Source organism: Hippoglossus stenolepis, chromosome 20, assembly GCF_022539355.2.
Source record: "Hippoglossus stenolepis isolate QCI-W04-F060 chromosome 20, HSTE1.2, whole genome shotgun sequence".
Lineage (NCBI taxonomy): Eukaryota > Metazoa > Chordata > Actinopteri > Pleuronectiformes > Pleuronectidae > Hippoglossus > Hippoglossus stenolepis.
This window is the reverse complement of record NC_061502.1, coordinates 740,895-754,143: the sequence shown is the minus strand read 5'-3', so window position 1 is coordinate 754,143 and position 13,249 is coordinate 740,895. Positions and strand designations below refer to the sequence as shown.

The window sequence follows — 13,249 nt, the reverse complement described above, 5'->3', positions numbered from 1 at the left end:
AGCATGTATCTTTTCACTGAAGGTCTCTGTATGCTACAATTCATATTGATTTTTTAAATGATCATATAAACTGGATTTATTTAGTGCATTTGTGGTCTTGTGCAGGTCCAGCAGGTCACATCACCCCCATCCTATCAACTTTACAGTGACCCACTAGTAAAGTGCCTTGAGAAAGGTTATGTTGTGATGTTACACTCTAAAAAATTAAATTAAATGGAATATAGAGCCTACCATGATCAGGCACCTGTGTTCACCTCTGACCTGCTCCGTCCATAGTTGATACAACAAGTTCAGTCACATTCTGACTTCAGAATGTGACTGAACTCATGATGCTGCATTTAAACATCATGAGTCGTAAACATTTTGTGTGCGCTCAGTAGAACACAATAATAATAATAATTGTGGTGTGTTGATCCTGCAGATCTGGAATCAGAGAATATGAGAGAAAATACTCACCCTGACCCACAAAGCCCTCTACAACCAGACTCTTTCCGACCTCACGAACATGCTCCACTACCAAACCCCCTCACACAGCCTCCACTCCTCTGATGCTGACCAAAGCAACAGAGACTGCACCGACCCATCCACCCTCAAACCCCTTCTTAATACTCACCTCTTAAGACCTGCTTTCAATTTATAATGATTTTATCTTTCTATGTTTTTTTGTCTTTAGTGTCTTACTTTTTACAATCTTTGTAAAGTGTCTTTGAGTTCCCTGAAAAGCACGATACGAATAAGATGTATGATTGTGTTTTATTATTATTCACATCCAAGCTGTCTCTCCCCTGCACAAGGTTATTTGATCCAAACATGGTAATTTCCTTTGTATCAGCAAACAATTGTGAAAGTAGAAATCGTGAATCGTATATTTATTTTAAGGCTGTTGATACATTAATCTAGAAATGAAGAATTTTCTTAGAAATCGCAGCTACCACAAGTGGGCAGATCATATGGTCTGTATTTACATAGTGTTATTCTAGTCTTGATGACTCCTACATGATAGTTTGGCCATCCACCTATTCATACAGTGCATCTATTAGAGCGGCCATCATCTAACCTGAAGGTCGGTGGTTCGATCCCAGTCTTCCCCGTTCCAAATGCCGAAGTGTCCTTGGGCAAGATACTGAACCCCAAATTGTCCCTGCTCATAGAGAAAAGTGCTGCACATAGATGCACTGTATGAATGTTTGTGTGAATGGGTGAATGGAAAACTGTACTGTGAAGAGCTTTGAGTGGTCATCAAGACTAGAAAAGCTCTATGTAAATACATACTATTTACCATAATTATACATTATGGGGCAATTTATTGTATATATATATATAAATCTTTGTATGCTTATATTTCTACTCTTGCATAGAACTGGAATCAATAAAGTATTTCTGATTCTGATTCTGATTTGGTGTTCAGTATCTTTCCTAAGGACACTTCAGCACGCGGAATAGGAGAGACGGGGATCTAACTGCAGACCTTACGACCCGTTCTTCCTCCTGAGCCACCGCCTCCCCATTATGGAATTATGGAATTATCTAGAAAATATTGGAAAATGTATTCAGGAATTGAAAAAAAATTCTGTGTAAATGATTTTGCTGCGATTATATACAGTATATATATATATTATATATATATATTATATATATATATATATATATATATATATATATATATATATTATATATATTATATATATATATAGTATAATGGGGTAGGTGTGGATCAGGAGGTACAGAAGTTGCTGGTGATAGAAGGAATTTTAAAAACCTATTTGCTGGAAATGTTGTACAGACCATGAAGGTGTATAACATAATCTGTACAACATATAACATTTCTATTCAATAGATGTTGAGATAAAGTATAAAGCAGATCGATTGACCATTAGGCCAACTCTCTCTACCATCCAACTGATTGGTTTCTGCATCGTGCTTTATTTGTCTGTTCTTATATGTGAAAAGGAAAATTTCCATTTGAGGTCTCTCTGAGAGAGGCGTTCATTCAGTTTTGAACAATTACACTTCTGATGTAAATTATTATATGTCACCAATCTCAGTTTCTTTCTTCCAATCTGCTTCTACATTCAGGTCCAGGTGTTTGGAAAAGGGATGGTTGAGGTGGAAAACAATGTGGTATAAGCAGCTTTGCAGAGAACATCGACAATCTAAAAGGTTCTGATTTGTGAAGTGGCTGAGTGTGTGTGTGTGTGTGTGTGTGTGTGTGTGTGTGTGTGTGTGTGTGTGTGTGTGTGTGTGTGTGTGTGTGTGTGTGTGTGTGTGTGTGTGTAGGAGAGGGGTTATTTAAGGAGTGGTGGTTCATGGACAGGACAAGCTACAGAGAGAGACAATTTGTTGGGAAATGGACAGTAGCTCAGACGAGGACATATGGGCTGGACGTGGGGCTCTCTGTTTCATTACCTGGTGATCTGCTCCTCAACATAATAACTGCAAGCTATTTGGCAGGTGCTGCCAAGTGAACTAGGGCATGGCTCACTGAAATCAAACACACTGATTTAACAGTGTTGACACTGCACTGGATGTAGAAAGTATATTTTCATTGCCTTTCATTCCCTGCACTCATGAGGTGAATCCAGATAAAGAGCCAAGTGGGGCGAAAAGCAGGGAGCTGCTTGCTTTACATTAGCACGCATAGACATGGTTCAGATATGCAGGTAAAATGTGTATAGCTGTGCTACTTTTCAGCTCAAGCACCAGTGTCAGTTAGGTGCACACAATTAACAATCATCTACCGACCCCATCTTCATCTCTCTCTCACAAACACACAAACACACACATACACATACACGCACATACACACAATACCCCATCCTGCATGGCATCCTATGTCACACTCACTGTACTGTGCTTCCTCTTGATCTATTTATATCTGGTGTAATCCAGCAGTCACTATTCTGAACCTCATGCTGTTTTATCAGAGATGACTGGTAGAGCAGCAGCTTTGCTGCGTGTGTGTGTGCTACTTGTACTTATATATTTGTGAGGACCATTTTGAGCATAAACATTTTGGAAAGTGATATTTTGGCCGTTCCTCATTTTTTCAAAGGCTTGTTTGAGGGTTAAGACTTGCTTTTAAGGTTAGGGTTAGAATTAGGTTTAGTTCAGGATTAGGATTAGGGTATGGTATTTTAGTTGTGATGGTTAAGGTTATGGTAAGGGGCTGATAAATGCATTATGCCAATGAGTGTTCTCACTAAGATAGGAGTACAAGTGTGTGTGTGTGTGTGTGTGTGTGTGTGTGTGTGTGTGTGTGTGTGTGTGTGTGTGTGTGTGTGTGTGTGTGTGTGTGTGTGTGTGTGTGTGTGTGTGTGTGTGTGTGTGTGTGTGTGTGAAGAATCTGTCCCTAAAGAACAAACAAACAAAAATTGCAAAAACCTGCAATAGTTCGGTAAAAAATATATATATACAGTATATATCACCTCACAGTACACTACATAGCCACTGTTCAGGGCTTTCCTCCATTTTCAAAAACTGTAGTGCTGTGTTAAAGTTCCATATGCTTCCAAACTTGATTGTGGTTGGTTGATTGGGATGTCTAGCTCCTTACTGTCACATGGTAGACATCATAAAGATTCAATGTTATGGATATTTATGGAATATACAGGTGTGTCTAGGAGATTTAGATAATTGAGTTGATCATTTTGCATATGATGGCTGAAACAATGAAAAAATGCTCTGAAGTTGTGAAGAGTAGAACTATTTCATTGAGAATCAACTTATCAATTTTGACAGGAAGCCTGTACCCTCTCTTTAACACACATGTGCCAAAGAAAATAAAAGACAGTTTGAGATTTGAACATATTGTTTTAAAAAATAAATACTGTCAAATGCTTGCTACCTCTGATTAGTTTCTACTCATGATGTGTAGCTTAACTTTAGGGGCACAGAATGAACAGGTACTTATAATGATGACAATATCAGGTACTACTCAGTAAGTACTCTGTGTTATGGAAGTTTTCTGGAAGCTGTTGAATGGAGAACTCAGGCAGCAGCTGATGTCTTATGCAAAAGATTTTAATGTAGACTTGATGCATCAAGGAGACCAGAAGGTGAAACAATATACAAACGCTAACAGAGTAACATGAGCAATTGTCACCCCCAAGTCTAAAGATGTCTTCCACAGCATCCCCATATATCTTCCTCTACTTGCGTCACCTATTCTGCAACAGCAAATCCATGAATAGACATAGACTATGATTACAGCAGGACTGCTTGATATATAGTATTTCTCCTCGGATCCTCGACCGTTACTGACAATAATCTATCAATTCACTGACCTCCAGTTATGCTTCAAAATGTTTATTCTAATCAATGCTGCTAAAACCCTCATCTTGGTGATGTTCTCCTTTACACTTGACATCTATTGCACTTCTGTCCGTCCTGGGAGAGGGATCCCTCACATGTGTCTCTCTCTGAGGTTTCTACCTTCTTTTTACCCTGTTAAAAGGGTTTTTTAGTAGTTTTTCCTTACTCTTGTTGAGGGTTAAGGGCAGAGGATGTCACACCTTGTTAAAGCCCTATGAGACAAATTGTGATTTGTGAATATGGGCTATACAAATCAAATTTGATTGATTGATTGATGAATGGCTAGAATTGCTGTCACTCTCTATGTTACATGTAGGTGTTCGCATCCTATTGGATAGTTTAGTCTAAAGCATGCATACCTTAATCACAGTTTGTCCTTACGTCTTGCCACTGATGAAATATGCAAAAAAGTTAAAGTTGGTGAGAGTTGAAGTTGGTGCCTCTGTCTGGAGCATCTGAGTTAGATATGAAAGTCCCTCAACGTAGACACAACAATGTACTGTTGGTTGGCCCTTTATCTATAACCTGACCTTTGGTACTGCTCAGAGAGAGAAGGGAGTATCTGTGGAATTAGACAGGAACTATTCTCCTGTAGAGATATATACTGTATATATATATATATATATTGTATATGTAAAATATACAATATACATTAAAATATACAATATACATTATATACATAATATATAGTGTGTAAGGATGGTCAAAAATTCCTCAACACTCAGTATGTGTCACTGTACTTACAGGTGCACATAGATTGAGCAGATTCGGCTGCTCAGCAACGGATTCAGTTAATCCGGCATGACATAATAAGAGTGGGCATTACACAGATTATTACAATGGACTATTATTAATCATTGATGATACATTAATGAAATATCTTCCAATTGTGTAACAAGTAAAACATTCAGTTATTCAGGGCTATTTGGGGGCTACCCATTATTGGGCATTATATACAACCTATATCTGACATATGGTAATCTGTTCAAATCAAATCTATTGAGCGATTGGATTAAAGTCACATTTTGCAAACTGTTCATTAAAACAAAATAATTGAATGAAACTTCATCAGTCACATTTCAGCAATGTTTCTGTCAGTTGCTTTGGGATTGTGTCTTTGTTGCTGCTTGAGCAACACCTGGTGGCCTCAACCTGAACAGCCAATATCCCAAATTGGGGTCAAGCCACATAACTGCTCAACATATAAGTCCAGTCTTATATAACTGGGTCAATGAGAGGAGTGAGAGAATTGTTAATAGGTTAATACATCAGAGACATAAACATTATGAGCATTAAAACTGTATCCAAAAGCAATGAACAAAACACTAAAGAGAGGTTTGGTTAGAATATATTCCCTTTTATCAGAATAACAAGGAACAACAAGTTCAAATCCCAAATACACCACTCACTGTTTGAATCAGATGTGAATACAAGGAGATTCAATGTTTCAACCTCACTTTTCTACGCAGACCAGCTTCACTCACACTGCTCAATATGGAACTCCCCTAAACGAAAAACACTCAGAACAATACACACCCAAAAACAGTGATGACATGTACAAAGCAGACGACACAGCACAACATACAAACATTTAAAGTGATACTTTGACATTCAGGATACATCAATATGAACTTAGAGGACAAAACAGGTTTGACATCATGACACTCCACTGGACACGGTACTGTACGCTGACACATCCAAACACACAGACACATACATATATAAGGAACACATACGAATGGCAACATGTGGTTATAACAGTTGCAGGATAATTATCAAATCAAACATTTAGTGCAATTTAATCATTTACATACATTACCAACAATTTACAATTCCCTCTGATAAATGTGATAAATTTCAACTTCTCACTACACAACACAATGTTAAATAACTGTAGCTTCATCTGATAGTAGGATAAAGACAAAAGCTGAACACAGATGATCCTCAGATCGAGGAAAAGAGGTGAAAAGCAAAGATTAGAATGACAGACTATTTAGCTGAGACTCAGGTTTAAAGGAAGCAGTTTTGGGACAGTCCATAATGCCTGGGAGTCGCTCTTCTCCGGTTGTCTCCACACAAACAGACCGAGCCCAGAGTGCATCAGACAGCGTTAGTGCCCATGTTACAAGACTCTTCTTCAACATCCTGTAGAATTCATCCTCCTCCTTTAAAGACTCTACTTTGAATACTTCAGGGCCAGCTGCATGGAAAAAGAAAACACCTTCAACCCATATTCAAATATGAACTATAACGTTATCATGTATTATTAATTACTTATCTTGTAGAAAACATGTAATAGCTGTATGTTAATGTCACCTTGTGAGCAGTGTCTGCAAACTGCTGAGTTTTTTGCATCAGCTCCACAGTCTTGTCCTCAGCACGAGTCAGTCTGTCTCCACGCTCCCCCAGAGCCACGGTCACCCTCTGGACTACATTACCCACAGTGCTGCCTGTGACAGGCTGACCTATTCATATATATATATATATATATATATACATACACACACACACACACACACACACATACACACACACACACACACACACACACACACACACACACACACAGTGACAAAGAAGTGTTAGAGGAAAGGTCAGTGGGTCGGGGGTTGATGGATGGACAGACAGACTGAAAGAGACCACTGAACCATCACAGCCCAGGATGGTGTGTATAGATAGACAGTCTGACAATACTATTACTATATCACCTTTCATGATCTCAAGATGTCCCGGCTGTTACTTGAACGTCTATTTCAACTTACTTGCAAATTCCCTGCTGCAGCTTCAAATACATAGAGGCACAGTTAAACTGGGAATTCATACTCAAATCTAACTACAAAGACAAAATAATCTACCCTGCACAATCAGTAACGCCACTTGAAACAGGTCGACTGAGGTTACACATGAAGCACTGCTGAACGGTATCTTGGTGCTTTGCTGCAGCCTGGCACGTCTCCCACACATTACACTGCCCCAGTCAGTGGGTTCAATGGTGCACTGGGCACCCTCTCAGTCTCTTCCTAAAGAACGGCTATTGTATTCACCTCCCCGAAATAAACAAAGTCTCCTCTCATCTGACCGCCACATCACAGGGAGGCCTTTCTGCTGCAGCAGAGGTGCAGCACAGTGGGGACAATAGACAAAAAGACAGAGGGTAAAATGACCCAGAGTGACACAAGGACCAAGATGATTTGACCTGATTGGTCCTGGTGGACTACAGTAAAGGTAAGGAGGAAACCTGTGACAGGATGTTTGTTGTTTTGACTAAATGTCCCTGGTAAGAGGAAACTGAGTCAAAAGCGGTCTTCCTGTTGAGTGATGAAAATGGGAGGTGTGTTACAGGATCTGGACAAAGACTTCTCTTGCTGCCCATATTCACCCTCTGTCTATTGACAAGGAAGGAATAAGCCAGACGCCCCCTCCACCGTGACCATGATAGATTTACTTTCATCCATTGCAGCTGTGGATCAGGAAGTAGAAAAACTAATCAGTCCACATGTCTATGTTTCCTTGGTCTTTGACAATGAACCTCAAAATAGTCCCTGATTATTAACCATCATTGTGAGTGTGTGTGTGAATGTGACCTTTGACTGGTCCTTAAGACTATAGTAAAGCAGTAAATAAATGCAGTTATTTTCAATTACATGACCCAACTTGTCATCTACCATGACTCTGGCAGTGGTAGCAGCCTTAGCAAACAGCAGAAGAGGCTGAGATGTCCTGACTTTTAATCCCCAGTATTTGTCTCACTCCATACACAATGAACCCTATATTTCCCATAAAGCATCAAATACCATCTTTCAATTGTCACACCCCCTCTTTATCACACAGGTGTCTACTGATATGTATAGCACCCCGATGACAGCACTAACATCCCCAAGGCTATTTTCCCTGACTCACAGAAGACATTATACAACAGGCTCCTGAGCACATGATGTACTTGCCCCTGTCATCACAGTCTTACCTCGACCTGCTGATCGGTTTTGATTTGCAACCATCCTTTTCTTCATATGGTTCAAGAAGGCTTTGCAGCGATAGATGACCAGATTCATGGTGCAGGCATCTAAAAGAACAAGGCCATTTCATTATACATCGGGTCATTCACATATAAACTAAACTTCATGATGTGGCACTACCTCTTGTGAGTTTGGACTGGCAGTTGATGAACTCTGTCTGTTTGGGAGGAATGAAGCTTTTCCGTCTGGCCTGCAGGGTTCTGGATGCAGAGCGAGGTGAGGATCCACTAGGACCAGCTCTGATCTCATCGTGGGTGCCCTGACTAGCACTCCCCTGGCGGCCCATCTTGCCCAGCTTTCCAGTCTTTCCCATAGCCCCTGCTTTTCCCGTCCAGTAGGTCTGGCAGGCATGGTACAGGATCTGGACAAAGATACACTTCTCTGCTGATGAGTTGGCCACCCACTGGTCCACAGCATTGTCAAACACCAGGTCAAACTCCGGGGTGTCCTGGAATCGCAGGGTACAGGAGACCAAAATACACCCAATGAGCACTTTAGTAGGAACACCATACTGACTAATAGTGACTACAATGACACTACACACATCCTCATATCTTCTGTTGGATACTTCCCTTCGAGATTCAGCTCCATGTTAAAATGACTGCATCACATCCTTTGTGCACATTTATCAACTGCACCTTCATGCTGCCAATCTCCTGTTCCACGACATCCCAAAGGTGTTCTCTTATCTGGTGACTAGGGAGTACGCTGAAGTTCAGTGAACTCCCTTTCATGCTCATGAAACCAGTTTGAGAATTTGGCATTGTAACGTGGAGCATTATCCTGCCAGAAGTAACCATTAGAAGATTGTAGAATGGGGCCATGATGGGATGCATTTCATAAATATTCAAACCAGCCTAGGATCAAGAATCAGGCCATTCTTACTATCAAATAAGAGCCTGACTTGTATCTGCAGGATTTTATATACCCAGTGTTGTACTGGCCATCAGGCCTATCAGGACAAATCCTGATGGGCCACTACATCGGTAAGTCAGTGTGTCCAAGATCGATAAAGTTTCCACCAGCTCATGTCTGAGTGCTACTGACCTTGTTTGGGTTGATGCCATTGACCTGTCGGAGCTGCTCCACCGTCCACTGGGACCTCCTAGTGAAGGAGGGGGATCCACTGAATCGCTTCACCTTTGTTATGAGGAGCTGATGTGGCCTCGTGTAAGTCACTATGTAAACAGATCATGTACAAAAAATGTTTAATTTTTGCTTAATGAAAAAAATTATTTCAATGGAAGAACCAATTTACATAAAAGCTAAAGACAGTTGAAACTCAAGACAGTATCTTGTTAGCTTTTATTCTTAGACAAATTAGGTCAAATAAAGTTATTGACCATTGAAAGCAAATGGTAATTTCACTTATATTTGGTGAAAAAAGTTCTTCATCACACATAAATAGATGAAATGTATCAGGCCAACAAAAGCAAAGGCTTTGGCCACAATCATATACAGTAGGGCAAAAAGCTTAGGTTGTTATCAGAATCAACAGAATGCAAGACAGCGTTTAGAATGTGAAGGAACACAGAATATTTCAACTGAACTCACTGTGCTGAATCCTCACTGTCACCAACTGAGTGCAGTATTTAGCAGTTGAGCTACTCAGTGTCCTACTTTCTGTTTAATACTAATCTTCTGTTTGGTATCCTAAGCCTTTTTAACCATTCAAAAAAACACATTTTATAAAATCATCACTCTTAGATCTAACTGACTAACTGAGGTCTGATTATTACCTCTGCCATGGAGGTTATGTTTTCACTTCTGTCTGTTTGTTTGTTGGTTGGTTTGTAAGTAGAATTACACAAAAACACTGGAGGCTTCCACACAACGTGGTGAAGGAATGGGACATGGACCAGGAAAGCACCCTTTAAACATTGGTGCGGAGCTGTAAAAACGGGCGGATCCATTTTTTCCCCCACTTTCTTTATTAATTGCCCACTGACTTCATCATAAGATGGATGAATGTTTTTGGACATTTTTACCAATTTACCAGAGAATAATGCATGGATCTTGATTTTTTAAAATCTACCATATTTAGGGGACTATAAGGGACCATTCTAGTTGATGATTGGGATCAAGTCATTTTCACTCGACAAATATCGTTGTCAAGTAACTTACTAATAATCACTACTGTTTGGACATTATATAAAAAGCATAATACAACCGATTACATTACATAATTACTGCCAAATTCAAATAAGAGTCTCAATGCATTAGAAACATGGTTAGAAAAGGCAGGGATTCTGCAGAGGAAGATTTACATTGTATCATTTCAACCTGACAATCTTGCAACACTTTGCACACTGGTGTCACAATAGAAAGGCAAACAGTGGTGCTTCTCTGTAACATGTGAGCCATGCGAGGCATGTCCTCGAAGGGAAGCTTTATTTGCTGCAGCTACCATGTTAGCGCTTTTCTAGTGTTGATGAACACTCAAAGCACTTTACTTTACAGTTTGCCATTCACCCATTCACACACACATTCATACAGTATCAGCAACACTTACAAAGCTGCAGTGGGCGGAGCGTTTTCGCGGGTCAAAGGGCACCATGCAGGTATTAATCATCGTTCATTTTTGTATTGCTTTATTTCTTTCTTTAATTGATTAATGAAAATTAACAGCCCTAATTTCAACACTTCAGTCATCAAGTGTTTCAGGTCTTTCTTCACGTGGCCTCTTTCAAGCCCTCAGCTCAATGCCAACTCTTTGTGGTTGCTGGATTACCTGTACTGCAGCACCTTTCTTGCTCAATTAACCACAAAGTTGTCACTGAGGCTGTCAATGGGGAGTTTTACCTTGTTTTTGTTGCGATAGATGATGATGCTGCTCAGGCCACTTGGCAACTTCAACCACAGACCGAACAGGCGGCAGTTTATCTTCCTCTCAAACAACCTAACAGTGGACAGTGCACCAGCAGTGGCCATAGGCTGATGTGTACTATGCCATGCTACTATATCCAGGCATTGAATTTGGCCAGATAAATTAAAGCTCAATTTAGTTGGTGCATTCAAAATGGATACATCTTTTATTCTTGTAAACATAAATTCAAGTTCGTTTGTTCTCTGCTTTACTTTTCACTGTTTCTGTTTGGACCATGGTTAGAAGGTTAGACAGCTCACTTCAAATGAAGGGACTGCAGCTCACCAGTGTTCACAAGTTAGAGGAATATGAGAAGTTCCAGCTGATCAGATAACAGGACAAGCTCTCTCTGACAAGATGCAACTGGTAACTGACCAATCACAGCTCATGTTACTAATCTGAGGGTTGAATCTCCTTTCATTTTTAGTTTTCTTTGTACGTAAATTACATGAATGCTTAGCCAATGTTCCTTTAAAAAAAAAAACAAGTCTACAGCTTCAGACTTTACCTGACACACAGATGAATGTGGCATACTCTGCTTTGGCTCCACTCAGTAGGAGGGACAGTCTCTTCCTTTTCCGCCTCCACACCTCCACTGCCACCAGCAACCGCTCATCACGAGGGATGAAGACCTCTTTGTTGATGGCAGACTGAATGTTCATTGTGCTTCTGTGACCTAGACAGGTGATGGATGGATGTGAATGTGTTTGTTAGGCCTGTTGGACTAATGTTCAGTATATGTCTGAAAAGAGCAAACAAGACAAGGTTTTCTTCCTGCAAGACTCAAAATCAGCTGATCAGAGAAACCAACTGATCTGATATCAGAGCATTGGACCTTATCCAATAATATCTTTTCTTAAATTTTTTCTCAAGATAGTTACTAGATTTTTTACACTGTACATGTCTGGGAAAACAAACAGTAACCATCTGTGTTCGGGGGACAGGGGTAACACTGTCAGGCTCGGACGAGTTCAGACAGAGAAATGTGACTTGAGTCTTTTCTCAGGTCTGGATCGATGTGGATACAGACCTGGACACCGTGTGGTGTGACTGCATCTCCTGGGTCATCGCTCTTCTCAGAATCAGAAAGTGAACTTGCTTTTCAGAATTAACAGGCTACACTTGGATGGAACATTATACTTAACGCTGGAGCAGTAAACCCATGCAACATTGGGTAGGTTTCATTTGTAGATATCGGTGTGTAAAACCGAGGAGTGCGTATGTCTGCTTTTGAGTGCAAGTAGATTCTGTTTCTACCTAAGAACCAATAAAACATTGGTGAATGTGTGAAAAAAGTAAGAAGATTTTTTTTAACTTTAGGTGAATGAGGCCAATAGTCCTCACAGAAGACATTCTATGAACTCGATATGAGATCAATAAAACAAGTTCCATGAACTTTTCTGTTACAAAATAATTTCTGAAATTATCTGCCAAAATTAACAGAAAATTAATCATGAAGAGTTTATAATAGTTGAAGTCACCCCACTGTGAGGATGTGTCACAGTAAACTGAACAGCTTTGAGCTTTGCTCTGTCATTTGGAAAAAACAAGACAACTGAACGTGTCATCTCAGACTCTGGGATTATTAATATTTCTCCTCATGTCAAATTTTTGCATTACAAATCCTATATCCACTTTTGATAACATTTATACTAATTCCAGCTGTTGTTTTTAGAAAGATAAAAAATATATATATATTTATATTTTTGTCTGGTGACCACATGATCCACAGCCACAGTTAAACTCACCTTTCAATAGTCTTACGATGTCCTAGACTTTCATGGGTCATGATTCGACAAATGTAGGTAAAAAGGCTTTTAGGATGGCTTACCTGTTCTTGTCCTCTTCTCTACTAAAAAGCTAGACTCTTGCTTCTTGCCGCGGTTCCGAGTCGAGGAGGTTGTTCCGTTAGTTTAAGTGTTTAGTTGGTATCCTGTTGACTCAGAATTTCCCAGGTTTCACTCATGAATTAATACCCCAGCACACCAAATGGCGTGCCTTGCTGGGAAGGCACGGATTCACCACAGTCCACCCCATTTCAAGAGGTTGACATGCA

At 40.0% G+C, this 13,249-nt stretch overlaps 1 protein-coding gene across 1 annotated transcript; it reads right to left on the bottom strand.

Moving 5' to 3' along the window:
* Nucleotides 1-5,652: 5,652 nt before the first annotated feature.
* stxbp6l (syntaxin binding protein 6 (amisyn), like) lies at nt 5,653-13,249 on the bottom strand. The gene is made up of 7 exons (XM_035143416.2): nt 13,025-13,249; nt 11,702-11,869; nt 9,375-9,505; nt 8,448-8,775; nt 8,276-8,374; nt 6,628-6,776; nt 5,653-6,511 (listed from the first exon to the last, which is right to left on the bottom strand). Exons 2-7 carry the CDS (start codon nt 11,853-11,855, stop codon nt 6,488-6,490), a joined length of 885 nt encoding a protein of 294 aa, XP_034999307.1. The 5' UTR covers nt 11,856-11,869; nt 13,025-13,249; the 3' UTR covers nt 5,653-6,487.